Below are 27,659 nucleotides of genomic sequence, written 5' to 3'. Positions count from 1 at the left end.
CTGTGTCAGTCAGGCTGGGAGCCAAAGTGGAGAGTTCATTTTTCACGGTTCTGAATGACAGCCTGGCAGTCACCTGTCCTGTTTTGCTACAGATGAAGCCCTGCTGAAGTCTTTGCTCTCTGGTCTCTTCAAGGTTTGGGGGTGGTGCTCTCAAGAGCAGCATCAGCAGAATTATGGCAAGAGCCATAACTGGACACTACTTTGTGCTCATGCACAAAGGTTTGTTACTAGAATAGGCAGTTTTCTTTCTATTGGAACTTTCCCAGTAGATGTTATATTGTCTGAGGACTCCTGGAAGGGCCCCTGTAGAGCGAGGTCACTCTGCAGCAGCTTGTTCAACAGCTTCAGAAGTCCTTTCAGCTGCAAGGGTGAAAGAACACAACAAATAGTAACTCTTCTAGGCCGGAGAGTGAAGCAGAATTCCTAGTAGCTCAAGGTTCTAGCAGAAAAGTAACATCAATCCATTTGTTTATATTTCACTCAGAGGGGCTAGAAATTTGTAGAGATCAAATATTAGAGGGAGATGTTCTGCATTCTGTCACCCTTTCTCAAGGAAAATTGGAGATTGCTGGTTCATGAGAAACCTGCAGAGAACAGGGGAAGGGGAACATTTCACTGAGGGCTGGCTCTAGAGGTCGAGTCCAACAGTGGAATGGGTTTGGGAAGGTTCATACTACTTATCTTAAACTTATTTTCATGGTTTGGAGAGCTCTGAGTGAAGGCAGCTGGGGACATAGCCATTCCTGGTACTGACTGGTCTCTCTTTTACTCTTCCAGACTCGGAATATCCTTGGATTACGACGCCTGTTACGCTCTCTCTTCCGTTCCCGGACCCACTTGCCTCTGCTAGTGGCCATGTATCTGCTTGCTCTTCATGTCCTGCTCTTCCTGTGCTTTACAGGCCACCTATGAACAGGAATAACAGCTTCTTCTTGAGCCGCAGCCCTCTGTGTAATGAGGTCCTGCATTCCCTATTGACAGGGTAGCACTTCACCCAGCTGCCTTCTTTTTCTCAATCAGCCCTTAAGGAGCAGCTGCACCCAGCAGCTTGCACCTAGGTTGCTTGCTATCGAAGTGTGCAGCAGCCGATGCTGATATTTGGGATCTGTTTCCAGGACATCTGCCATTGCTTTGGTGTTTTTAAATGAGTGGCATGTTTTCTGAGCCAGGGTTCTTGCACTACAAGCTTCAAGGACAACATCTATTCATGTACCTGGCGTAGCACCACTCATTTTATATAGTATTGTGCTGTGGGTGGGAATAAGAAAAATATTTTTGAGTTGCTTAAATAGCTCAGCACTTCTAGAAACTGCAGGATCTTCCCCCTCTTAGACTGAATCAGTGATTTGGGTAGCTAGGTAAAAAAGAGAGAAGCTTCTTCCCTGTCTTCCATTCCTTAGATTTGCTCTGTGGCTCAGTGCTGTTTGAAATGCATATCCTAAGGAAGTTGTGGACACTTTAAGGAACATGAATTCCAAAATTATGTTTCCTGCTCATTTGCATCTCCTGTTCAAGAAAGGCCAAAATTAGTATATCCAGATGTGTTGAGCATTCCATTTAAAAGCAGCCCTATGTCTGCCTTGACAAGCCTGTAAAATAATGTCAGTAACCTAGTGAATGAAAAGGAATAGGAAACAAGAAACTTTTTATTCAGAGTTAATAACCTTGCTGTTTGTAGCATCTGTGCACCTCTCACAATGGAAGGTGCTTGCATACCTCTTGAAATGAGAGCAGCTATGCTCCTGCATTCTTGTCCACTGAACCCTTGTCACAAGATTAAACCCATAGAGACTGTTTTGAAGGGTTCCATAATGTGGTATGTGGGCCCAAATCAAAGGCAGAAGCTCCAGAAATAATCTTTTCCCCCTGTGCTGAGGAAGGGACTAGAGTTCTGAAACCTTCTGGCATCTCTGCTTTAGGAAAAGTGTGTTGTAGAAAGCTAGTGCTGGTCATTGGACTTGTCTGAATCTAAAGCAAACTGATGCAAATGGACTTGATCTTATAGGATATATGGAAAGCTGTGTTTTCTAAAGAATTCCTGAATTTGTCCTGGAATTGAGACTGCTGTCTTCCAAAGGGAAAATCCTAAATGCAAAGAAGATAGACCCAGCTGAGTTCCCTGTCAGAGACCACCAAGTGGTCATTCTGTTCAGAGTACTTGCCAGGATTGTATCTGTTTCTTGCCAGATTATTAAGTCACATTTTTCCCATGGGGAAAGAGGTAGTTCATTTGATGCTGCTGGTAAACTAAGATTCTCTAGCCTGTTTGAGGATGGATTGATTTCATCATGGTAGCTAAAATAACTGGATCTCTGGCAGGTCCAGATCATTGGCATTATATATCCATTTGTGCACTATCCTTGATTATCTGTGTGGACTTCCTCAACTATATAAAAATCAAGTGACCAAATACTTTGCCTATAGCTTCCTGGGGCATGTGCTCCTGTATATATAATAAAGATTATTTTTTAGATGGGATTTGTGTGGTGTTGTCATGTAAATGTCAGAGGTCTTTCAAGGTTATAATGCTGCTGTATCATACCTTATCAGGACCACCATGTTTTCCTGAACTGAAATAAGACAAGCATCTGCTGGTTCAGAGACATTTAAATATTTTGTACCTTCCAATGGAACAGTTAGAGCTTAGAGTAAATACGTAAATAAATAAAATGAAGCCTCGGAAGGAACTAGTGATTTGATAATCATAGTCTGACCTAACAGCTTTGTGGTTTGACCTAATGAAAGATGTTTCCTGTTTCAAACATTTCAGCTTTTTGTTTTTTTTCTCTGATAGACCTGTCCAACCTAGTTTTTTGATTGATCTGCAGTAGAGTCTGAAAAGGAGATCACCAACAGAGCTGTGCTTTGCCATCTCTAGTACACACAAGCCAATTCAGCATGGCCACTACTGAGGCAGGTCCAGGATCTGTTTTAGTGCCAGGAGGAAAGCAGTGTTACCAGGGATAGTGGAAGCAGGTTACTGCGCAGAGCTGTAAGAGGAACCCTCCTTACCATTTCCTTTACAGAATAGGTATGAGGCTCCGAGTATGGCAGACAAAGCATGTGATGAGAGAGAAGAGGAGGAACCTCTGCAAGCACTCTCGCCAGGGTCAGATCAACTGACCCCTCGCAACAGGAGCTGCATTAAGACCAGTGCTGAGAAGAGGCAACAGTGAGTCATGGTCATAGGTAACTGCCTCCTGTGCAGAACGGAGGTACCCATTTGCAGATCAGACCTTCTTTTCAGGTAGGTTGGCTGCCTCCCTGGGGCTTGAATGAGGGATGTCACCAGATAACTGACAAGCTTAGTACAGCTTTCAGACTATTACTCCAGCTCTTTCATGTGGGTACTAGTGATGTAACAACAAGAAGTCCAAGGTTGATTAAAAGAGATTTCAGGGCCCTGGGAAGATTCAGGAGCACAGGCAGTGTTTTCCTCAATCCTCCCAGCAATGGGGAGAGATATGGGAAGAAACAGGCACGCCTAAGACATTGATACCTGGCCCCAGAACCGGTGCCGCCACCAGATTTTTTTTTTTTAATAGAAACAGGAGAGTCCTTAAAGCATAAGGTATGCTGTGGTGTGACGGGATCCACCTGTCCCGATGGGAGAAATGCATCTTTGCTTGTAAAGTGGCAGGACTCATTGAGAGGGCTTTAAACTAGAATCAATGGGACAAGGGGATACTAACAGGAGAACTGAAGATAAGCCAAGGGTTGGCATGGCATTGCCTGAGGGTGGCAATGCTAATGGTAGCATTTACGCTGCTCCAGGGAGTACTGAGGGCTTAGCAGCACATCTGAAATGCTTGTAGACCAACACGTGCGGTATGAGAAACAAACAGGATGAACTGGAAGCGTTGGTCAGTTCCCAGAGCTATGGTGTCATTGGTGGTGTGCAATTTGGTATACTACTAATACAGAATTTGTTTAGTGTAACTTGCTTAGCATTAATAGTTAAATTTGCTGAAGGCTTAGGCCACAGGCTGGGAACTTTCACCTAGATATGTTGAACTTTTAGCTAGTCAAGTAAAAGAACGCCTCAGAGACAATTCAAGTTAGAAGATATGGAAGCTATGTTCATTAACAGAAGCTGCAACCTTAGAGATAAGAAACAGCCTGCCTAGAGACTGTCAAAGGACCCAGTGAAGAACAGGAAGACCCCAACCCTAATGTAACTACTGGTCTGAACTGTCACATGAGGGGTGGGGAATTTAGATTGTAAGGGTATGATTGCCCAGGGATTTCTTTGTTTGAGGTCCCTCTTCGGAGGCACCCAGCTTGAGCTGTAGCACTATTGATACAATATAATTAATTAGTTTATTAATAAAAATAGTTAATTAATAAAAATTAAAATAAATAATTAATCAAATGTAAGGACTTTACAGAAGAATCTCTTTTCAGGTTATTGATTCAGTGGAAACCTAGAGTCGAACCCTGTTACGGTGGCTGGCATGTGTAATTTCCATATCACTGGTATCAGTGAGACTTGGTGGAATGACTCCCAAGACCGGAGTGCTGGGATGGAGAGCTATAGGCTGCTCAGGAGGGGTAGCCAGGGCAGGTGAGGTAGAGGAGTTGCACTATATATAAGGGAGAGGTTTTACTGTACAGCCCTTACAGTTATCGGTGATGTGGTTGAGAGCCTCTGGGTGAGGATTAGGGTGTGGAAAACAAAGTAGATGTCATAGTAAGTGTCTACTATCAATCGCCCAGCCAGGATGACAGCATTGATGAGTTATTCTGTAGGCATTTAGAAGAAATCTGTGGATTGATAGGCCTTGTCCTTATGGAAGATTTTAACTTCCCAAATATCAACTGGGAATTTCATATTGCTGTGAAGAGCAAGTCTAGGAAATTCCTGAAGTTATTGGAAGACAACTTCTTGTTACAAGTACTCAGTGAGCCAACCAGAAAGATGCCCTCCTAGACTTGTTTAAATAGAAAAGGGCTGATGGGAGATGTGATGGTAGGTGGCTGTCTTGGCCACAGTGATCGTGAAACCATTGATTTTAAAATTTTCGGTGTAATGAGAAAAAAGGTCAGCAATGTTGCTACACTGGATTTTGAGAGGAAACTTCAAGCTATTCAGAGAGCTACTTAGCAGTGTCCCCTGGAAATCTGCTTTTGAAGGTTTAGGAGTTGGCAAGTGCTGGTCAGTGTTTAAGAAGCACCTTTTAGAAGCACAGGAGCTGGCAATTCCACTGTGTTGAAAGTGAAGCAAGCAGTAAAGGCCGGCTTGGCTGAACAGACAACTCCTCGCAGAGCTCCAGAGGAAAAAGGAATTATACGGTCTCTGGAAGTAAGGTCAGACTTTGCAGGAAAATTACAGAGCTGTGGTTCACCTTTGCAGGGAGAAGACATTAAAGGTCAAATCTCAGATTTTGAACTAGTCCACTGTTGTGTCAGACAACAAGAAAGGCTTTTTTAAGTAGCAAGAGAAGGTCTGAAGAAAACATTGGAGTGATCCTTGTTGAAGATGGTCACCTGACTAATAGGGGCAAAGAAAAAGCAGAGGCACACTGCTTATTTTATCTCAGTCTTTAATAATATTGATAGACCTTGGGCTGCCTGGTCCCCTGAGTCAGAGGAACACAAGTGCATGAACAATGACTTTCCATTTGTGCACACTGAAATTGTAAGGGACCAGCTGCACCAGCTGAATGTTCACAAGTCCATGGGGCCTGATGGGATTCACCCCGGAGTACTGAAGGAGCTAGCGGATGTTATGGCAGGACCCCTCTCAATCATCCACTAAAGGTCTTGGGAGTCTGGGGACACCTCCCCGGAGTGGAAGCTAGCCAATGTTATTCCCGTTTACAAGAAGGGTGTGAGGGAAGACCCAGGAAACTACAGACCGGTGAGTATAACCTCAGTACCTGGAAAAATTAAGGAGATTGTACTGGGTGCTATTGAAAGATACGTAAAGAAGAATGCAGTCGGGCACAGTCAACATGGGTTCACAAAGTCCTGTTTAACTACTTTGATATCTTTCTATGATAAGGTCACCCACCTAGTGGGTCAAGGGAAGGTGGTGGGTGTAGTTTTTCTGGATTTTAGTAAGTCTTTTGATACTGTCCCTCACAGCATCCTTCTGGACAAGTTGTCTCACTGTGACACGATCAGGTACACAGGGTGTTGAGTGAAGAACTGGCTGAATGGCCAGGCAGTCAAGGGAGGGGATTGTCCCACTGTATTTAGCGTTGGTGCAGCCTCACCTTGAGCACTGTGTGCAGTGCTGGGCCTCACCACTTTAAAAGGATGCTAAAGTCCTTGAATGCATCCAGAGGAGGGCAACAAAGTTAGTGACAGAGCAGGAAGGCACGTCCTTTGAGGACCGGCTGAGGACTCTGGGTTTGTCTAGTTTGCAGAGAAAGGCTGAGAAGCAACCTCATTGCTCTGCAGCTTCCTGAGGAGGGGGCATGGAAAGCGAGGTGCTGAGCTCTTCTCCTTGGGATCCAGTGATAGGATGCACGGGAATGGTTCGAAGTTGCATCGGGGCGGTTCAGACTGAACATTAGACTCATACAGTCATGGAATGGTTTGGGTTGGAAGGGACCTTAAAGACCATCTAGTTCCAACTCCCCCTGCCAGGGACAGGGACACCTTCCACTAGACCAGGTTGCTCCAAGCCCCGTCCAACCTGGCCTGGAACACTTCCAGGGATGGGGCAGCCACAGCTCCTCTGGGCAGCCTGTGCCAGCGCCTCGCCACCCTCACAGTAAAGAATTTCTTCCCAATATCGAATCTAAACCTGCCCTCTTTCAGCTTAAAGCCATTCCCCCTTGTCCTATCCCTACAGGCCCCTGTAAAAAGTCCCTCCCCAGCTTTCCTGTCAGCCCCTTTAGGTACTGGAAGGCCGCCCTAAGGTCTCCCCGGAGCCTTCTCTCCTCCAGGCTGAACAGCCCTGACTCTCTCAGCCTGTCTGCCTAGGAGAGGTGCTCCAGCCCTCTGATCATCTTTGTGGCCTTCTCTGGACTCACTCCAACATGTCCATGTCCTTTTTATGTTGGGCCCCCTCGAGCTTAACACAGTACTGCAGGTGGCGTCTCAGGAAAGCAGAGGGTCAGAATCACCTCCCTCGGCCTGCTGCCCACACTTCTTCTGATGCAGCCCAGCATGTTGCTGGGTCATGCCGAGATTCTCATCCACCAACACCCCCAAGTCCTTCTCCTCAGGGCTGCTCTCAATCCATTCTCCGCCTAGCCTGCATTTATGCTTGGGATTGCACCAACCCAGATGCAGGACCTTGCACTGAGCCTTGTTGGTCTTGATGAGGTTTGCACAGGCCCACCTCTCAGGCCTGTTCAGGTCCCTCTGGACAGCATCCCTTCCCTCCAGCATGTCAACCACACCACTCAGCTTGGGGTCATTGGAAAACTTGCTGAGGCTGCACCTAATCCCAATGTCCATGTCACCAACAAAGATGTTAAACAGTGCTAATCCCAATACTGACTCCTGAGGAATGCTGCTCGTCAGTGGTCTCCACCTGGACATCAAACTGTTGACTACAACTCTTTGAATACAACTATCCAACCAATTCCCTATCCTCCGAGTGGTCCATCTGTCAAATCCATGTCTCTCCAATTTAGAGACAAGGATGTCACCCAGGACACTGTCAAATTAGGAAACATGTCTTTACCAAGAGGGTGGTCACATGCTGGATGAGGCTTCCTGGCAAGGTGGTTGATGCCCCAAGCCTGTCAGTGTTGAAGAGGCGTTTGGACAATGCCCTTAACAACATGCTTTAACTGTTGGACAGCCCTGAAGTGGTCAGGCAATTGGACTAGATGATTGTTGTAGGTCACTTCCAACTGACATATTCTACTCTGTTCCAAGCACTGAATATCTTGCCCTTGTGTCAAATAGAAATTGCTACCCTAGGAACTTTTCTTGCTTCACTTGACTCATTCAGAAAGGAAGTTATTTTGGTTTGAGATGTTTATCTAGTGTCAAACTAGTGTGATTCATGCTACTCGTCCCAAAATTGTGCACTTTCCACCAGTAGGCAATGTACCAAAGAGTTTAATCTGTAAGTGTTTAGGATTCTTTAATGACATGCTTTCCATCTTCCTAGCTGGTATTTACTTTTTTTTTTTTTCTTTTGGTTCTGGAAGAGCTTGCATGTGTGTGTATGTATATGTGTGTGTATGCCTCTGTGTGTTTACATATTTTTTTAAATGTGCTGTAAAGTACTGAGTCAAATTTCACAACAAGTTCTGTAAGCAGTACCTTGCTTTCTTTGGATCTCTTTGTAATCGTCAAGTCCAGGGGCTTCAGCCTTTTAACTTTTTTGTACTTTTATGGCAGAGTGATTTTTTTGCAAGAGATGAAAATGGAGATCACAGTCTGGTTTTGCACACTGAGAAGTGTAATTGTACCCCATCAAGCACTACTTCTGGAGTCCAAAATTTGTGTCCTGGGTGTACGCCTTGTCAGCACCCCTGAGCATAGGCAGCATGCAAAGGAACTGCAGCGCACTAGGGCAGGTTTCGGTACTCACGACTTGAGCAGAGATGGGGGCTGGGACACAGGAAGCGAAGATAGATGAAGTTAAACCAGGAACTAGGAGCACACAGCAGTCCTAAAGCTGTCACTAGCAACAGGTGCCAGAGCAAAAAGCAGCACATTTGCCAGCAGGAGCTGGTGAGCCTTTTAAGGTAAGAAAGATGAGTGGGTTTGGGGAGTGGAATGTGAGAAACAGCAACCAGAAAAGTAGGGTTTTGGTGGGCAAAGAGAACTGCTTCCTGACCCAGCATGAGTGAGTTGATAGTGCTCAGCATTTGCTTCGTGGTCTGCTCTTTGGCCATAGTTGCTGCTCTTGTGTTTGAGGCCCTAAAGAACCACATTTTCAGATCAACCAGCATGACTGTGCTAAGTCTGGTAGCCCTATATTTGTGCTGTAGTGGATGCTTTCAAGGGGAAAAATGGGACAAACTAAAGGGTTGAGACGCTACCATGGCTGATATTCCTCATAGAGGGTGTCTGGAGCCTTGAGTTGTATTACACTCAGGTTACTCATGGTTCCCAAGATACACGGTGGGTGGCTTTGGAGAATAGGTGATCAAGAACCATTTATAGCAGTATTCAAAATCCTGAACCACCTGCATTTGAGCTAGCTGCTCAGATCAGCTGCCCTGTTGAACAGCCCTGTCCTAGCTGGTTCTTGCAGCTGTTTTATCATTAACAAAAATGAGCCAGAAACTTTTAAAAATCTTTGGCATAAGAGATGTTAATAAATTAGGAAGGGAAGAAGAAGAGGAAAGGTATTGCTAGATTGTGCTATGTTGCCCACATGAGCCTTCCTGCTTCCCATGCTTCCATTTGCAATTAGCTGTATTCAGTTTGTCGTGAGATTACTGTCAGTGTTCTGGAGTAGGACAGCTGCCCCCCACCCCCAGCACCCCTGAGGCAGCCTGGGGAAGATCTTCACAGTAAATCTGCCTTGGTCCCACATCCTCTCCCTTAGCTAACTATGTGGCTTTTGTTTAATAAAAGAAAGACTTGTCCCTGCTGTGGTCTTTCAGTTTCTGTTGTCTTTGCTCCCTGGTCTTACAGTGCTGGTTCTCTATGTAATTGGTAAGGGCAGCTTGAAACTAAACTGACCAGGGCACTGTACTGAACTGGAAGGTTATTAACAGCTTTTTGTGTTGCACAGTTAATTACTTGTTCAGCATAAACATTTTGCTTGCACAAAAAGCAACTGTCCTGGGCACCTGGGGCCAGTTTGTAGGCTCCCGTATGGTCGTGGGATTGAGAGTTAGTGCTGTTGAGAAGTTCATAACAAAAGCATACTGTTAAACGAGGATCCACCACCAAGCAGTCCTCTTCCTTCCTGGTGGCCTGTTCACAGGTTTACGTGGTGTTTGCAGTGATGTGAAACAGGGCTCAGCAGCACAGTCTTTGCTGTGCATTCTGTTCAGCCTTTCTGGCCGAGTGACAAGCAGCTTTGGGCGACAGAACAATTTGGGGCTCCTCAAGGCCACAAGTGGTGTTGGTGGGACGTGAGAGCTCTGCTGAGAATGATTGCTCTGTTGTGTGGTGTAGGGGCAAGCCAGCCATGTAATAATCTTTCTTCCGTCTCTCATTTTGTAGAAAGCGTGTGGTTTGGGAGGGGCTTTTTCATCACCTCTTTTCACTGTCCCCTTGAAAATGAAATGCAGGAGGTTTAGTTTTTACATTACTTTTCTGTAACTTCCTCTTCCTGGGTCTATCACTTCCTCCAGGCCTCTTTGGACAGCCTGTGCAAGCTGCACCACCGCAGCTGCAGCCTTTGCAGCCCTGCGTACGTAATGATTTTGGCTCTATTTCCCCTTTTTACCATATGACACACACAAACGCAACACGGCATACTGTACCAGCACCGTCAGACCAGAGTACAGCTTTGCTCTGAACCTTCTCTAGCACGCTAGGCAGTGATGAAAAGGTTGGAAAACAGACAAGAGACTTGAGGAGTCCAACCTCAGGTAAATAAGCATCGTATCATGGTGGCAGAGCAAGCCACGGCTCCTGGTGGTGTGCCGTGACGGTGCTTAACAGCAGGGAACAGTCTCCCACAGCACAGAGCATTAATGTATGTTGGAAAAGCAGAACCAGGCATTTGGATGCTGGCACTAATTTGCATTAAAATAAGGTGTGCATTTTAACCACGGAGTCAGCCTGAATGAAGACTGTGGTTTACACTTAAAACGCCTGTGTTTTGCTGAAAGTGGTGCTGGGGCTCACGAGCAGCAATTTTGGGGTGCCCTGTGCTGTATGAATGACAGAGATCAGCAGGGCAGATGGCCTCCAAGGGTCCCTTTCCAGCCCTGGTTTTACCATGACTGCTGTGGTCTGACATGCCCATGGCTGTGAGCCAGCAGTGCCCGCAGGCTGGGCTCTGGTTGATGGCGTGTCCTCCTTGTGCAGATGTGGAGAGCAGTCGTGGGACATGACATGTCAGTGAAGGTTGAGGCTCAGGGAGACGACTGGGACACTGACCCCGATTTTGTGGTGAGTGTCTGATGTGGTAATCCATAACAGTGGTGGGGGCGGGGGGGGGGGGGGTGGTGGTGTGAAGGTTTTGCTGGCTCTAGGCATATGCTGGTCACCTGGTCCAGGGCTGGGGGTGAGGCACAGCATGCAGCTCTGCTGGCTGTGCAAGATCAGCCAAGTCCCACCAATGCCTCACAGGTACTGTCAGGTCATCTAAACTGTTTCCGACCCTTATCTATGTTTAGTATCCAGAACTTCCTACATCAGTGCACCACACATCTGACTACAAGTAGTATCACTTAAGGAGTAAAGAATATTTAGTTTCTTTTAAACCTACTCCCTGGTAACTTCGCTGAGCCGTCCCCACAAGTTATGTTACAAGAAATAGCAAAAGCTTACATTTTCTCCTTCCCACACTGTTGGTAATTGTACAGGATTCCAGCATTGCCCTCATTTATCTTTCTTCTAAATGGAAAAATCTTAGTCTGTTTATGGTCACCTTGTACAGATGCAGCTACATGCCTCTGAATAGCCTCATTTTCTATCTAGTCCAATTCTCTAGGTGAGATAGTAAGAGAATAGAAGGGCTCAGCCAGTGGGAACCCCATGCGCTCATACAGTGTCATGATTTTAATTTTCTGTTTGATTCTCTATTCCTTTCCTAGTAAGTCACTCACTTCAGCTTTTTGGCCCATTCTGTATTTGCTGCTCTTCTACATAATTGCACGTAATTCCAAATTTCCTACTCCTTCCTGAATGGTACATATTTTGGAACCATCGTTGTGCAGACATAATTAGGATTTTCCCCCTCCCCCCCTCCCCCCATATGCTTTAATGTTGTACTTAACACTAACCTTCATGTACAATTTTGTCATCCACTGATTCGGCATCACAAAATTTTTCTGCATTGCTTTGTTTCCTGTGGTTGGTTAATCTAAACAGTCCTTTACTATCTCAAGACATTCTTCATACCCTTTTCCTAAAGCTCTTAGGAGCGTACAGCACAGCCAGGTCCTGTCCTCCTGGCGCCAAGGAGCATCAGCTGCGATTTACAGCCGCAGGTGTCTCAGCTCTGTTGGGATTTTGGTTTCCTTTCCAAGGTAGTTTCTTGACAGACACTCTTCTGTTGTGCAAGAGTCCTGTGTTTCTGAAGTTCAGTCTTGCCTAGTTATTTCCAATAAGAAATTCTACTTTGGGACAGAAAAGTGTGTCCCCTCCTCAAAGTTCCCAATTATTCATGTTTTACAAAATTTTATGCTGTCAAAATTCTTTTAGTTTACTTCATTTGTTCTATTTGTGGAAGCATTTAAAATAAGCCTGAATGGAGTAAGACTATTTTTTTTTTTTAATCTATTTCATATATACATACTTTTAGCTTTACCTTATATTAGGAAAGTCTTTGTTGATGCTTCAATTTATCAAATACTCATCCAGGCCTTCTGAGAAGACCGAACAAGTGCTGTTGTAACACAGCTGAGGCAGAACAGCTGGCCTTGACTCAAACCTTCCCTTCAGCATCTTTCCACTATTTTTCCTCAACTATTTCCACAGAAGTTTTGTTTGGCTAGCTTCTCCCTGAGGAAGAGGGCCGGGGCCACCCATGGCCCCACTGGTGGCTGGGGACCGAGGGCCTGAGCCCTATTTCCCGGGGACGGCTGCTGACGGCTGTGCTTGGCTCTGCAGAACGACATCTCCGAGAAGGAGCAGCGCTGGGGAGCCAAAACCATCGAGGGCTCCGGACGTGCCGAGCACATCGAGTGAGTATGGGGCACGGGGGCGGCGGGCCCGGGAAGCAGCGGGGTGGCGGGGGAGCAGCAGCCTCAGCCAGGTGAGGAGCTCCTCGGGGCTGCAGCCTGCCCACCCAGGCTCTGCCTGCTGCATCCAGGCTCTTGGTTTGGGGTGCTGGTGTCGCCCCAGAGCAGGGCTCACAGGCCGCCTGCGGTGGTGCCAGGCGTCAGCTTTCAGCTGCCTCCAGACAGTGGCTGTCCCTAAAGACTTCCCCGCTCCTTCCCTGGCCAAGCTGACCCCATCCAGCAGCTCCTCCGGGATGCCCCAGCACTGCCCTGCACAGTGTGGCTAGTGCAGCACACAGAAAAGGAAGCCTTGGGCTCCTTCTGAAGACAGAGTGTAGCCCTGAATGGGGGCTGGGTGCACACACAGACCCTGCCACCCTGGGTCCATCACCAGCCCCCAGGGTAGCATCATCTCCTGCCACAGCGCAGTGGCTGCATGTGTGTGGCCACAGTGGGTTTATATCCTGCTCTGTGCTGGGTTCTGGCTGGGACAGGGGCACAGGGGTGCTCCAGCTGGCTGCATGGGTCCACAAAATCCCACAGTGACCTGCCCTGACTCTCTCTGCCTCACCAGCATCCACCAGCTGAGGAACAAGGTGTCGGAGGAGCATGAGGTCATCAAGAAGAAGGAGCTGGAGACGGGCCCCAAGGCCTCCTATGGCTATGGGGGCAAGTTTGGAACAGAGCAGGACCGAATGGATAAGGTAACAGTTGTAGAGGGCTTCCTTGGGCCACAGTGGAAAAGTCTTTTTCTCATAAAGAAAGAGCATCCCTGTTTTCTTGCCTGACCCTGAAGGGAGAGAATGGAGAGCTGGCACGGCTGTGCAGATTCACACATGTCTAAGTAGCCCATACTCTGGTCTCCAGGATTTGTCTGAACCCATTTGTATAATTTGTCTCTACAACTTCCTTGCAACACTCCCTTAGCGGTGAAGAAGGACTTTCTGTGGTTTGTTTCAAAACTGCTGCATAACAATTAAATTACGTGCCTCCCTACTTGTACTTGGAGAGCTAATGAATAATAATTCCTTCCTTACATTCTCCATTGCAGACGTCTGCTATATCTCCCCCAGGATGAAGCCCTAGCTCATACTCGCTGTTCTCACATCAAATCTGTTTTATGTTTTCTGATAACCATCAACACGCTTCTTCCTGTACATTTCATCTGGACCAAGACACAGCATTTAATACTTCTTTTTTTTTCCGAAGGGAGATGATAAGATTGCAGTAGTATTCAATTTGTGGGGTCACTGTGGGTGTGCGTGATACCAGGATGACAGAGCAGGAAACAAACATTTCTTGGAAGCCAAAACGGAGCAGCCATGCTCAAACCCTTCTGCCAGAGCAGAGTGAGGATGTCTTTGAGCAGCTCCTCGGCCTTTGTCCAGTTGCACCAGGATGTTGTAAGCATTTAGCCTCTGGCCCATCTCCTGAGGAGTGTGTGCAATTCCTGGCCACAGCACCTCCAGCAGAGTGCAGTGGGACCCTGGCTGGGCCTGTGCTAGGCATAAAGGGTGATCCCAGTCAGGTGTGCTGACCCTCACCCTCAGACACAGAAAAGAGGGAGCAGGTGCCAGACCTGCTGCCTGCGGGTTTCCAGCTGTGCATGCCTATCCACACTTTTCTCCTCGGTTTCCCCATGTGGTTATTCACCACACCACTGGCATTTGGGAGCAGCAGGTATTCAGCATCCCATGGGTTGCACGATGAGCTGGCAGTGAGGCAGGTTGTGTGGGATGGCTGCCCTTGAAGCTACATCACAGGTTTCAGAGCAGAGCTGGTACTGGCAAAGGCCGTGTGGAGGGCATCGCTGCCACCAGCACAGTCAGTTTGGACCTGTCACCTCATGACTACCAGTATCTCGTCAGTGGGGCAGAACAACTGTGTGGTGCCTATGTCTCTGTCCACCCTGCCAGTCTGACCATGGGTGCTCATGTCATGCTCTCTCTCTTCTCAGTGCGCAGTGGGCCACGAGTATGTTGCTGATGTTGGGAAGCACTCCTCGCAGACGGATGCAGCCCAGGGCTTTGGGGGCAAGTATGGAGTCCAGCGGGACCGAGCTGACAAGGTGTGTTGGACAGGGCAGCTGAAATGCATACTTGCCGCCTGTGCTCGGTGCTGCCCCTAAAACACTGTGCTACATTTAGGATTGTGGCTGCAGTTTTCAAAGTGCTGCTGGTTGCAGGTCTCTGCATGCCATGCACCGTGGTCTCCACTGGAACACAAAGCTCACTCCTGTGTGCAGGACAATGACTGATGTCATTTGCAGGGCACTTGTGGAGATTAACTCCTTGCTGTGCATTAATGTGCTTCCACTGTCCTATACGGGCAACACTGTGTTTGTCTTGGGGGCTGTGGGTGGTGGTTTTCATCTCCAGATCCCTAAGCTGTGGCAGAACTGGACAGGGACAGCAGGATGCTGTCTCTCCTGTGCACATACAGATGTCCAACGCTGCCCAGCTGCCTTGTCTGCTGAAGTGAGGTCAGGATTGTGGCCTTCTTACCTGGAGTGCATGGACACTTGTGAGGGGCTGTCCCTGGACACGCTGCCGCATGGACAGCAGGGGTGGTGTGAGAGGCTGAGGAGTGGCCAGGCGTCTGCATGTTGCAGCACAAGACAGGGAGCAGGGTCCCAGCCCGGTCCCTGGAGGAGGGTGGGTGAGACCCAGCTTAGCCCTCAGGATGACTGACATTCCTCCCCTTCTTGTTCCAGTCAGCACTGGGCTTTGAATACAAGGGTGAGGTGGAGAAACACTCATCCCAGAAAGGCAAGTCCATGGGCATGTGTGGCCCCTCGACATTTTGCCCAGCTTCTCTTCTGCTCCAAATATCCTGTGCTGTCTGCTGTGGTGCAGTCTCCTTTGTTATCCCCCACCTGTCACTTGCTTCATATACCTGTTCCCAGTCGGTCACCCTTGCCGGCCCCATTCCATGCTGTCCTGTCACCACCCTTCTCTTGTACGTTTGGCTTGTCTCTGTGTTTTGCTTTGATGGAAACCATGTCATGGCTGAGCAGAGAAGACACCCCCACTCACCTCCCCAGTGGATGGCTGATTCTCCCTTTCCTCTACAAGTCCTTCTGAGCAACAGTTCCAGCAGGAATCCAAGCACTGTAGGACGTGAGAAGTCATTTCTGAAAAAGTGGCGTTTAAGAAAGGGCACAACAACAAATACAGAAACAAAAGCCTGTACAGCACCCAAACTTTTGCAGAATTCTGAAGATGACTCAGCCAAGCTTTGACATATACATACGAGCAGCTATATTCATTAAGAACGTCACAAGAACTGAAACTAAAGGTATTATAAGTATTCTGCAACCAAGAAAGGATGAGAGGGCAAGGGCTGTTACTGTTTCAGATAAATGTGAGGAGTACATTACCAAGAAAAGAAGAACTGAATCATGTTCATTTCAGAGGAAACTATAAAAGAAGGAAGATGTTTTGAGGTATTCTTGGTTGATCTTGAATGAACGAATCTCTTGCAGTTGTGCTACATTAACATATTCCATTATAAGAGATTGTATACTAGGTTGTAGACATAGAAATTCATCGGGTTGTGTAAAACCACAGAAAATGCTCAAGACAAAATGAAAATGTTAGAAATAGGCTAAGGTGTTTGGATTGGTTTTCATAAAAATGGGTCCATACTGGAAACTCCAGCAACAAGATAACAGTCATAAAATCTACATTTGCTGAAAACAACATCCTAAAAGGTCCATTTCATAATGGTAAATAGTAGTTTAATTGAGATAAGTTTAAGACATTTCTAGAACTTACAGATTCATCCTTAAGTAACTGAGCTTCTATGAAACAGAGACCCATTCTTGAATACAAAATGTTTTCATTAATATTTCTCTAGATCACAGTCTTCATAGATTGATAAGGTTAAATTTGTCGGAGATGCCCCAACTCATTCCTGTGAAATGCAGACCTGTAAGAACAGGAACAAAGAGAGGTAACTGATTTACTCCTGAAGGGCAGGATTTGGAAACAGAGCTGGCAGACCAGGTTTCTGAAAGTGCCTCTATACAGCCAGAAGCTAGGATAGAGGCTGCAATTTCTTAGGACATCAGCCAATAATAACAAGCTAGTCCTTAGAGAGTAACTGAACACGGTTGAAGTAGTTAATACATTATTAGTTTAGAAGATAGAAAAAGGGGAGGCATAAGGAAGATGTGCTGTGCCTCTATCACACAATGGTTGAGTGTGGCAGAGACAGCCTGGGGGAGAGATGGAGCATGTCTCCAGAAATGTGGGGTTCAGCCTTTGCTGCAGTATCGAAGAGTCAGTGGTTTCCTTATAGAAGTCGAGATTCCATTATAGCACATATAAGTCATACAACAGAACTTTGCTATTCCTTCTGTACTTTCAAGGGCTAAATATACTTGTTCACAGACCTTTTCAGAGACTGGCAGACCACAGGCTGAAATCCTTGCTCTGGAGATGTGTGAGTGGGTGGATGCCCAGGCTGTCAGTGCCCAAGTCTTGCCTTGGCTTTGCATCCTTGGGTGGCTGAGCTCCCACTGCCTCCCCAGCTGCCCTTGGCTTTTCTTCCTTGCCCTCCCAGCCTGCTGTGTCTCCAGCTGATCATGGTGCTCAGGCTGTCTTGCTGCCATGACCCATGCTTGCCCTTGTCCTTAATGGCCCTCACGGTGCTCCCTGCCATCCACTCTGACTCCTCCAAATCCCTTGTTTCTACACGTGTTCCCCATCATCCCTGCTGCTCTTCCTCCTCCCTGTTTGCTCCTCCCCAGTGCTGCTCCCCATTTTACCTCCTGCCCTCACCAGCCCCATGCTCAGGGCAGCTTTTCTCTCCATGCACTATCCCAGATTACTCCAAAGGCTTTGGTGGCCGTTACGGTGTGGAGAGGGACAAGGTGGACAAAGCAGCAGTGGGATTTGACTACAAAAGCCAGGCAGAGAAGCATGACTCTCAGAAAGGTGAGCTGGGGGAGCCCGGTGCAGCAGGCTGTGTCAGGACTGTTGGGACTGTGTCCACTGAGGCTGCAGGACACTGTGCTTGGTTTTTGCAGCCTGCTGCATGAATGGTGGAAAAGCTGCAGTAAGCTGTTGGGTGCCCAGTGCTTGCAGCAAAGAAATGGGTCAGGTGAACAAAGCCATTGCGTGGTGCCCGACTGCTGGAAAAAATTCAGGCTAAATGAAGAAAAGCAGCAGATTTCTATGGGCACAGGGATCTCCTGGGCAGTATGTCACCAAAGGAAGGGTGCAGGGGAAGCCCAGACAGGTGCTAACAGCAGGTGACATGTCCCAGGGGCAAGGCAGGGCTGTTGTTGCAGCCACCAGTGGGGAAATCTGGACTGGTTCCATGTCTTTCTCTAAGTCCTGGGCAGGGGAAACTGTTGCGCCTGCGAGAACAGCCTGAGCTCACAGTGCTGCCACTTTTCTCTTTTCCCTCCCTTGTCTGTTGTCTTCCATGCCATGATCTGGATGCCTATGGCTGAAGACTATTCTGTGGGCTTCGGTGGGAAGTTTGGGGTCCAGAGTGATCGTCAGGACAAGAGCGCTCACGGCTGGGACCATCAGGAGGAAGTGCAACCCCATGCATCTCAGACAGGTAGGGCAATACTACCAGAGCTGGCAGCACAATTTCCTTGGAGCACACACGTATGTAGAGCTGGTGGCTCATACTTGACAGAGATCGAGCTGCTGAAAACTGAATGTGTACAACATTGCAGAGCAGCTGGGACATTATGAACTCCCAAAGTGCAAGGATAAATTGCCAGAGTAGGTGCATGCTTGGATCGCTGGGGGACATGGAATCCAAGTCCCTGAATCAGGCTTCCCAGACTATACTGTGCTTTCTCTGTGAGGTATGATCCTGATCATAAGCTCATTCGAAAGGTGAGCTCATGGGAATGAGGCAAAGCAGGTTCCAGGGATGGCTTGACTATAACTTCAGTGATTAAGGCCACATTGCACTCCAATGGCATGACTGGCTTCTCACACCAGTGCCTTGGAAGCAGATTTGGCAGTGTACAGCACTGAACACCTGTGCACTTCGCTCAGAGGAATGAAGGAGTAGTCTTAAAAGTTACTGTCCAGAGCATTTTGCATGTATTATCTCTATTTAGTTCCATATGTGCTAGGTTAACAGTTGGACTTGATAATCTTAAAGGTCTTTTCCGACCTAAACAGTTCTATGGTTCTAAGGTGCAGACAGAGCTAACGAATTTCCCTGTTCACAGCATACTGAAGTCAGAAGTGCACACAGAATATAAAATATTATAAAATAGCCCCATTTTTTCCATACAGACTATGCCAAGGGGTTTGGAGGCCGTTATGGGATCCAGAAGGACAGAGTAGATAAGGTAAGACCACATGCTGCAGCTTGCAATCGCTTCCTGCTAATCACTGCTCAGTGCACTGCTGCAAGTGAAGAGACTTCCCAGCTGGAGATGAGGTCCCACTGCTCTGTGCACAGCTATTGCAAGGGTGAGGGAAGTCGCCCAGTGTAAATACCAGAGGGTGCAGAGGAGTGCAGCCTGGGGAGATCATAATGCAAGGAAGAAGTTTTCTCCATTCTCGGCTGCTTTTGAATCATTCCACTCTCGGACTGAACAGTCATACACCTGCTTTCTCTTGGGGCAGGATTTAATAGCAGAGCCAGTGAGGAGCTTTCTAAGGGCATCAGGCTGTTCCCTCCTGGATATCTAGTACCATTTGAGATACTGGGAGTGTTCTGGCTGCTTGCCATCACTCCTACAGGCCCTTTGTGTACCAATACAGTCAGGATGAGCAGTGATGGCTCCTTGGAGATGAAATTTTGTGAGAGTGCAGCCTTGTGAGAAGTCTGAGAGGCCACAGGCTACTGCACCATGCAGGCACGGTCTCTGACACAGGAGGGGTGCTGGACCAGACTGAAAGCCCATCTGGTGTCATGTCCCCAGCACTGACTGGTAGGTGGTGATCGTGCAGGGAGCAGTATGCATACAGAGTGATTCTTGCCTTGGGCTACCTCCAGTGAGAAGGTGGTGCCACTGTGGCTGCAATTCCTCTAGCTGCTCTTACTCAAGACATAAGGTTTGTTAGCAGCTGTCACACCCACACATAAACAAGGTTTCCCAGAAGCTGACTGGAATCTTTGGTCTCTCAAGTAGCCAACTTGCAGATCTCCATGGTCTTTCCAGTATGTGATACAGATCTATGACCTCTCTGGTATATGGCTCCTCATCCTCTTATACTACTCCCCAGCCGGTATGGCTTTGTGCATGAGTGACTGGCCCCATACCGCTCCCCCTTAACTACTGGTAAAATCTGTCCATTCCTCATGGCGCTGTCTGTAACTTGTCAGCTTCTCTGTTATTTGTTACCTTCCACAGGTTTTTTCTGTCCTGTCCAGGAGTTTCTTATGGTCAGGTCAGTTAGCTAAATTTCAGGCCAGGGCATAGTCATCCACCTGCAAACCTTAACAAAACCCAGCAGGGTTGGGATTGGCAGGGATCAACCTTGCATGAGAAGAGCTCATCCAGTTTGCTGGTTCAAGTTTTCTGTCTGGGCTGAAACCAGGCAAAGGTTCTCCTGCAGTCAAAATGACGCAGACTGTCTCGGGCACTTGGATTAACATGGTGCTTTGGCAGGCTACTCTGCAAGCTTGTTCAGGAAGGGAGGTCTTGCTGGTGGATGATGATCTGCATGGATGGGGATACCCTAAAAGATGAGAATCCTGGGTGGTGGTGGGGCCTTGGGGCATTTGGAGAAGGAAGCAAGGGTACCTTCCCTGAACCATACTTTTTCTGTTGTTGGGCACAGTTGTTGTGCCTGGAACGCTACCAACATCACCACACTCAGGAGCTGGAGGAAGGAGACGATGACCTTTCTGCAGGGCTCTAAGCCAAGGAAGGACATAAACACATACCCGTAACAATTGAGCATGCTCTTTTTCATGCTGCATGTGTAGGCTGAGCCGGTAGCGGAGTAGGAATGGCATCCTGCCCGCAGAAGAGATTAGCATGGTCTATGTATTTAGCAACAGCAAATGGAGGTGCATTGTCAAAAGGCAAGGCATCATGTATGTGGCAGAAAAAAGCATGCAAGATCAGATGAGCGCTTGTGCAAAAGTCAGGGCTGTGAGTCATTTTAGAAGCAGGTTGCAGAGAGGGGATATGCAGTTCTTGATCAGCTCAAAGTGGAACATGAATTTATTCATTTTGAGAGTATTGAAGCATAATCAAAGACAGTAAAAAGAAGTATATTTTGGCAAGTACCGAAGCTCCTGATTGCCTAGTTTTCAGGCACTGCAGTAGTGCTGAATTCATTGCTCCGGAGTAGAGCATAATATACCACCAGGCAATCTTAACTCCCCTTTGACAAAGTTTTGAATACTAAGTGTAGGATTCAGCTCTCACACTAAGACTCCTGAATTTAAATACTGTCATATAAACAACATGTCCATCTGTGTAGACCTGGTTCTGACTGCCTGCTCAGGTGTTTTCTTTAAGGAGAGAACTAACTTTCTGGGCAACACTGACTGTAGCAGGAGCTCGGCCACCCCAGCCCATTGGTGACACCTGCAGGTGGAGCCCTACATACAGCTGCATTAGTCTGACAGATGATCCTACCTGCAGTTTCCTTTTTGTATGAAGTAGTTGCCTCATTAAAGTAGATAAACCCCCTGTATGTCACTTTCTTTTTGCTGCAGTCATCTCATCGATGCTATTACCGGTTTAGCCATCTCTTCACATCTCATAAAGCCAGCGACAGCTTAGATGTTCACGCATGTTTTCACTTCGATGTTTTCCAGCCAATGCTGCCATACACATGTACTGCAGGCAACGACCTGCTGAAGGGATGCACGTTTTTCACGGTTAGGCAGCTGCAGCTGCGCATCCAATAGGGAAGTGCTTCCATGCATCATGCCACTGCGAGTGCACGGGCATGGCGGTTGCAGGGACTGCAACTGCAGTGTCCAGTCCTTAGGGCAGGTTTGTGGGAGCTGGAACAGATTTCAGCTGGAGGAAAATTTTCTGAGTTGAGAATGGGAACGGAAATTGCTTGGGATCTCATTCAAAGGGATTGAGGGGATCTGATGCCTTTTCTCCAGCAGGAAATCCCACAGAGAGACAAGGACCACACAGAGGCAGCCCCTGCCACCAATCATGCCCCTGAGTGCACCCGAATGCACGGGACATTGGCTCTCTGGACCTCAGCAAGACTGCCAGGCATCCACTGAGCTTTTTACCATTACCAGTGAGCACTTCTGCCATGAATGCCCAGCCTTGCTGTCCCATGCGGCCATCATCTTGCCACTGTGCAGCCTCTTTTGCTTGGCTCCATGCAACCTTTCCATCCCTTGGGAGTGCCACCCGTCTAACAGGAGCAGCCCTTGCCTTTGGCTGGAGGGCAGCAGGCACTGCCACAATGCAGGGAAGCACCAGGAGAGCAGGGCTGCAGCCAGCAGCCTCCACAGGGCTGTGGCAGTTGTACAGAGGAGGACAGACACAGCTGGGAACAAAGCTTGCAGTCACCAGTAGACAAACCCAGCAGGAGACCTTGGCACTGTCCTTGCCTAACAAGCTGAACACCTCATTCGCTTCCTCTCACAGAGTGCCGCTGGCTTTAACGAGATGACAGCTCCCACCTCCTCGTACGAGAAAACAAGATCTCTGGAGGCAGGTGAGAAACTGATTACCAGCCCTGGGCCTGGTTGGAAGCTGTGGTCCCTCTATGGCAGCACACTGGCTGGCCTGTGCTGTGGTGGGATGTGGGTTTCACCTGAGGGACAGGAGAAGGTGGCTGGATTACAAGTTTCTCTGGGAGAGGCAGAGGACTAGGTTCCTCCTGGATGCTTGGGGTGGTGGAAGGGAGCCACTGGGCATGTGTGATCAACTGTCTTCTCCGCAGGAGCTTCCAGTGGCACCAGCAGCCTGCGGTCACGATTTGAAAACATGGCCAAGTCAGCAGAGGAGGAGAGCAGAAGGCAGGCAGAGGAAGAGAGGATGAGGCGGCAGGCTCGGGAGTACCAGGTGGCTCGGCGGAAGGTGAGCCGTGGCCATCTTGCCGTGTCCTCCAAGGCTTGCAAACCAGACTTTTCCTCAGGGCCATGCAGCTCCGTGTCTATCTGATCTCTTCACAGTAACCTCTTGCCTAAACTGCCTCCCCGCAACTGCCAGGGACTGCCACTGAACTTCACAGCTGTCACTGGATTTTCCCTTTTGGCACACAGATCAGGACGGGTCTGCACCCAGCCATGACCCCTTGTGCCTTCTGCCTCTAGTGCCTGGCAAGCACGGTGCAATCACACCTCCCCAGTACTGCCATCCCAGCAGACTGCAGTCAGCGTTTTCCAAACTGGAGGTTGCATCCAAACCCTCACGTTTACAAGACCTCCTTCTACATCGTGCTGTGTCTGCATTCAGTGCACAGCTAATGCTTCACTAATAAAGCACTCCCTGATAGATTCCCTCCTCAAGGCTGCTTTCTGCAGACCCCATAGGCATTACAGGCCTGCTAGTGTCCAGTCCTTAGGGCAGGTTTGTGGGAGCTGGAACAGATTTCAGCTGGAGGAAAACTGAGAGGTGCTCTGTAAGCTGGAACAGATTTCAGCTGAAGGAAAATTTTCTGAGTTGAGAATGGGAACGGACATTGCTTGGGATCTCATTCAAAGGGATTGAGGGGATCTGATGCCTTTTCTCCAGCAGGAAATCCCACAGAGAGACAAGGACCACACAGAGGCAGCCCCTGCCACCAAGCCAACAAGGGTGCTCAAGAGTGCTGACCGAGACAGGGCTGTGTCACAAGCAGAACAGGTGCCAAAGTGGGCTGAGGAGACGCAGGAGGGGGAGCAGACAGAGGGGATTACACCTGGGAGGGGGCTGTGCTTTACGGGAAGCCCTGCATGAAGAAGAGGAGTGCAGCTGCAGTGTGGGAGAGGCTTTGGAAGGAGTGAGAGGGGAGATGTTGGGGTGGTGATGGGACATGCCTGCACAGCACCTTACACCATGAGATGGGCTCTTGGAGTGGGTCAGTGCAGTGGCAGTACAGTGAGCTGTAGCTAAGTATGTGAAAGAGCTTTGAATAAATGAGCCATGAGCATCTTCACAGCAACCCCAGGTGCCAGTTCAGCACAGACCTAATGGCTGAGCTGTTTTCCCATTGTGCGGAGGGTGATGCCCCATTTCTGTCATGGTGTCTCTAAAGGCACCTACAGTGGAGCTGGTTCCCTTGTGTTGGGCCTTGTGCAGTCATGGGAGAGCTGCTTGCAGTGGGTGCTTTGCAGGTGACTTTGCTGGCACTTTCTCATTTCACAGCAGGAGGCAAAAAGGGAGGATGAGGAAACACCACCCACTTTGCCACCGAGGCCAGCAGACCTGGGTGAAGAACTCTGCAAGATCCCCAGCCAGGATCAGCCCATCTACAGTGAAAGTCTGGATGCTGGTGAAGACTATGAGGAGCTGCCAGAGCCCTCTGACTACTGTGACAGTACCAGTGGAGGTGTTGACTATGAGGAGCTGCCGGCACCCTTGGGAAAGCTGGATGCCATCTATGACCAGGGAGGAGATGGAGGTGAGGACTATGAGGAGATTCTTCCTGAGGAGCCCAGCCAGAGCCAGCCCCACCTAGGTGAGTACTGATGGAAAAGCCCATGTCCTGGGGAGCTTGTGTCTGTCCGCTCACCTCACTGAATGTATGGAACAGACTCCAGAGGGAATTTTTATCCTGAAGTCTACTGTGGCCATGGTAGCAGCCCACGATGATGGAGACTTGGTCATCTTCCACTCCCTTACTTGGCTCCAAGGTGCGAGATCAGCTGTATGGGATGCTGGGCCAGGTTGTTGGAGCAGAACTCCAGCAGGACTGAGGGCTGCCATGGGATCTAAAGAAGCTGGACCTGGACTGATGTTCTTGGTGCATGTTTCCTGGCAAGTGACTGCTAGTGCTGCACTGAGGCTTGGGGATGCCCTCCTAATTCAGCCCAATTATTCTCTTAATTTGCTCAAATGGCTAGTGCTCATGGGACCTGGTCTGGTGGTGTCTCCTGGGTGTGAGGAGTGCAGGTTAGTCTTCCTCCAAGCGCATAAGCAAACTTCATAGGCTGTTGTTGGTGATGTTTCTGTCGCAGCTTCATTGGTACTGGAGATGGTAAGTGGAGAGGCTGGAGTTATGTCCAGCCTTTTTCTTGGGAGAGGAACATGAAGCATCAGGACCTCACCTCTCTCGTCACAGAAGGGGAGGGAAGCCATACCTCAGTTTGAGCCATGGTACATCTCTCCCTGTTGGTAGGGTTTGGATGTGTGGTTCACCCCAAGGCTGACAACTGGGTGGAGGGTGGCACTGGCCACATCTATACAGCTGCTTTCAGCCTCTTTCTTATCTGCTTGTCCTGTCTTCTGCAGGGGAAACGGACAATGTTTATGAGGTCGAGGTGCCTGGGACCTGTGCAGTGGCTCTCTACGATTACCAGGGAGGTGGGTCTGCCATCCAGGCTGTGGGGAGAGGCACTGGGAGCTGGCCAGGGTGGTGTGACAGGGAGGTGGTAGCTTACACCATCAGTAGTGGTGAAAAGATTTCAACTTGGTGGTTTAAATTTCTTCCTCTTGGAAAGCAGAATGAAACCTGACTCAGATGAAACAGAGAAGTTTCATCTTTCATCTGTAAAGTCTTGCTCTTTCTCTGCCTTATCTGTGCTGTTTGATGGGGGTTAGGTGAGATGAAGTCTGAGGATTACCTGAATGCTTGTTCTATATTCTCCTCCTGGCAGAAGGGAGAGGAGAGACATAAAACCAGCTCTCTCTGCAGTTATCTTCTTTGCATTGTGACTATCTTTTCTTAAATCTTTTGCAGATGGAGATGATGAGATTTCTTTTGACCCTGATGACACAATCACACACATTGAGATGGTAGACGAAGGCTGGTGGCGGGGGCAGTGTCATGGCAAAGTAGGCCTCTTTCCAGCAAATTACGTGAAGCTTCTGCAGTGAAACCAGAATTGTTCAGGCTGCTTTCTTCCAAACTTTTGCCTCTCTCTGCTTCAGCTTTTTACATGTTATTAGCTTAATTTGGCTTGGCATGTCTACATGCAAGAAATACCAAGGAACAAACTGGCAGTGTCTGAAAGAATGTTTTGGCCTGTGCAGAAGAGGACTTTGGCCTGGGACGAAGAGCTCCCATCCATGTCCAGATGGGAAAGGTGGGATTGTTTAAGAGCATGTGAGTACGATACAAGACGTCTTTTCTACCTAGGCTGTCCCACATGTCAACCATCAAGTTTGCAGGAGAAGTGTGTCCATTCCAGTTCCCAACAGGGCAATTCACAGAAAAGAAACACCAGCTCTGATCAGGTCAAGGCAGAAGGGACATGACCTGTGGGACCTGCTTAAGCTGCTGTGGCCCTGGATGTCATCCTACCCAGGGATCGAGGAAAAGAGCACTGTGAAGGCCAAACTTGCCTTTGTTCCCAGGAAGGGTTTCCACCTGCAGGATGGATGAACTGTGTTTGCAGCATGGGGTAGAGAAACACAAACCTGGTTTATCAGGGCTGGGCACTGGGAACATTTGACCACCACAGTGAACGCTGCTGACTTCCCCTGGACGCAGACACGAGCTTGGCTGAAGTGAGCTGTTCCATTAAACCAGAGAAGTGTGAGCTGGCTCAATGAAAATGTAGGATGATCCTGCTAAGATAGGAGATTACTCGCTTGTTTTTCCTCTGTGTGCCCAGAATGCTGTTGGGAGATGTGTCGTTTCTGGGGTAAACCTTGAAAAAGTAAGTGTAAAAATTAGATTACTTTCTGAGAAAAATGATTCTGGAAAATCTGTCTTGGAGCAAGAGAAAAATACTACAAGGCTTCACTTTTAGTGTGAAAAGTGTGTTAATAACCATCTTGTTCTTCATCCAGACAGTGCATCAGAGGAATGTTCTGCTAGGGAAATCCTTTCAATCTATCAAACAAATCAGAATAAGTGCTGCTTGATACAGGCAGTAGAATATTTTTAAGAGAGCTTCATTTTTCCTGTTAACTGCTCTGACAGTATAAATAAGCATACACATGCAGGTGGGGTGGGAAGAGCAGTCCCACAGCTCACCTCTAGCCTAAGGGCTCGTGCACTTTGCAGTCAGTGCCAAAGGTAGGTTCCCCCATCCAGTATTTGGCTCAGCCTCTGCTCTCTGCCGGTGGGTGGTTTGAGTCCAGTGCTGAAGTCAGACCTCGCCAGCATGGTAGTAAAATAGTTAATGCCTCATAGGCCTTTGTAAGACTCACAAATTAAATATTTGCAGGTAATGGTCTCACCAGTTTAATTAACAAAGGAGTGAATTATTTGTTAAAGGGTATGCTGGCTAGATCCTCTTTATCTGAAGAATGAATGCTATTGTTATTTCCAATATCCTGCTTATCTGACACAGTTTGGTGAAGAATGAGTTGCATAACCTGAAGGTATACAAGCTGTGTAACTGCCCCATTTGGGCAGAGCTCGTGTCAGCAGTGTCTGTCACTGCTGCGCTGTGCTCTCCCTCATAGCTGTAGTAATAAACTCCTTCTGTTCTGGCCTGACTAAAATTGTATCCCAGTTATTCTGTGACAGCACATCCCCTGTGTCTGCTATAGGCTCAGTTCCTTGCACAGTGAAAAGGGCCCTTGATTCTAGCCCTGCGTCATCACAGTTATGGGGAAAAGGCTGAGCAGGTGGGAAAGCAGGACAAGAGGAAATATTTTATTTGTAATGTTTAAAGCAGTTTTCAGTCATAATCCGACGCAAACTGCAGCCCTCCTTTGAACCAGGATATTCCAGACTAGATGCAAAATGTGCCACTGTGGGAGTTGGTTGTTGTCCCTTTTTGTGGTATGCAAGTACCATCACAACAGGAATAAACTGGGGACACGCTGGGTGGCACAGAATGTGAGAAGCTGTGGGCACACACCCCAGTGCAGTGCCA

The 27,659-nt window shown here is 48.1% G+C and overlaps 2 protein-coding genes across 5 annotated transcripts in view; both read left to right on the top strand.

Moving 5' to 3' along the window:
* Positions 1 to 2,476, top strand: part of GOLGB1 (golgin B1) — a 51,640-nt gene extending 49,164 nt beyond the window's left edge. The window contains exon 24 of the mRNA XM_040594315.1: positions 778 to 2,476. Coding sequence (XP_040450249.1) covers positions 778 to 912 — 135 coding nt within the window. The 3' untranslated portion in view covers positions 913 to 2,476. The remainder of the gene's footprint in view (positions 1 to 777) is intronic.
* A 6,047-nt stretch (positions 2,477 to 8,523) lies between these two features.
* On the top strand, positions 8,524 to 26,575 carry HCLS1 (hematopoietic cell-specific Lyn substrate 1). 4 transcript variants are annotated; one of them, XM_040596198.1, is made up of 16 exons: positions 8,524 to 8,660; positions 10,909 to 10,992; positions 12,658 to 12,731; positions 13,342 to 13,471; positions 14,725 to 14,835; positions 15,481 to 15,535; positions 17,597 to 17,707; positions 18,231 to 18,341; positions 19,040 to 19,095; positions 22,330 to 22,399; positions 22,628 to 22,764; positions 23,425 to 23,532; positions 24,034 to 24,346; positions 25,120 to 25,191; positions 25,568 to 26,489; positions 26,520 to 26,575. In XM_040596198.1, the coding sequence occupies exons 2-15, from the start codon at positions 10,909 to 10,911 to the stop codon at positions 25,702 to 25,704; spliced, it is 1,569 nt and encodes a 522-aa protein (XP_040452132.1). In that variant the 5' UTR covers positions 8,524 to 8,660; the 3' UTR covers positions 25,705 to 26,489; positions 26,520 to 26,575. The 4 variants fall into 4 exon arrangements, with proteins under 4 accessions (XP_040452132.1, XP_040452131.1, XP_040452129.1 ...); XM_040596197.1 differs by having other exon boundaries at positions 23,422 to 23,532; positions 24,037 to 24,346; XM_040596195.1 differs by having other exon boundaries at positions 8,525 to 8,660; positions 23,422 to 23,532.
* The last annotated feature ends 1,084 nt before the right edge of the window (positions 26,576 to 27,659 follow it).

Source organism: Falco naumanni, chromosome 5 (assembly GCF_017639655.2).
Source record: "Falco naumanni isolate bFalNau1 chromosome 5, bFalNau1.pat, whole genome shotgun sequence".
Classification (NCBI taxonomy): Eukaryota; Metazoa; Chordata; class Aves; order Falconiformes; family Falconidae; genus Falco; species Falco naumanni.
This window is presented reverse-complemented; position numbering and strand designations above follow the sequence as displayed.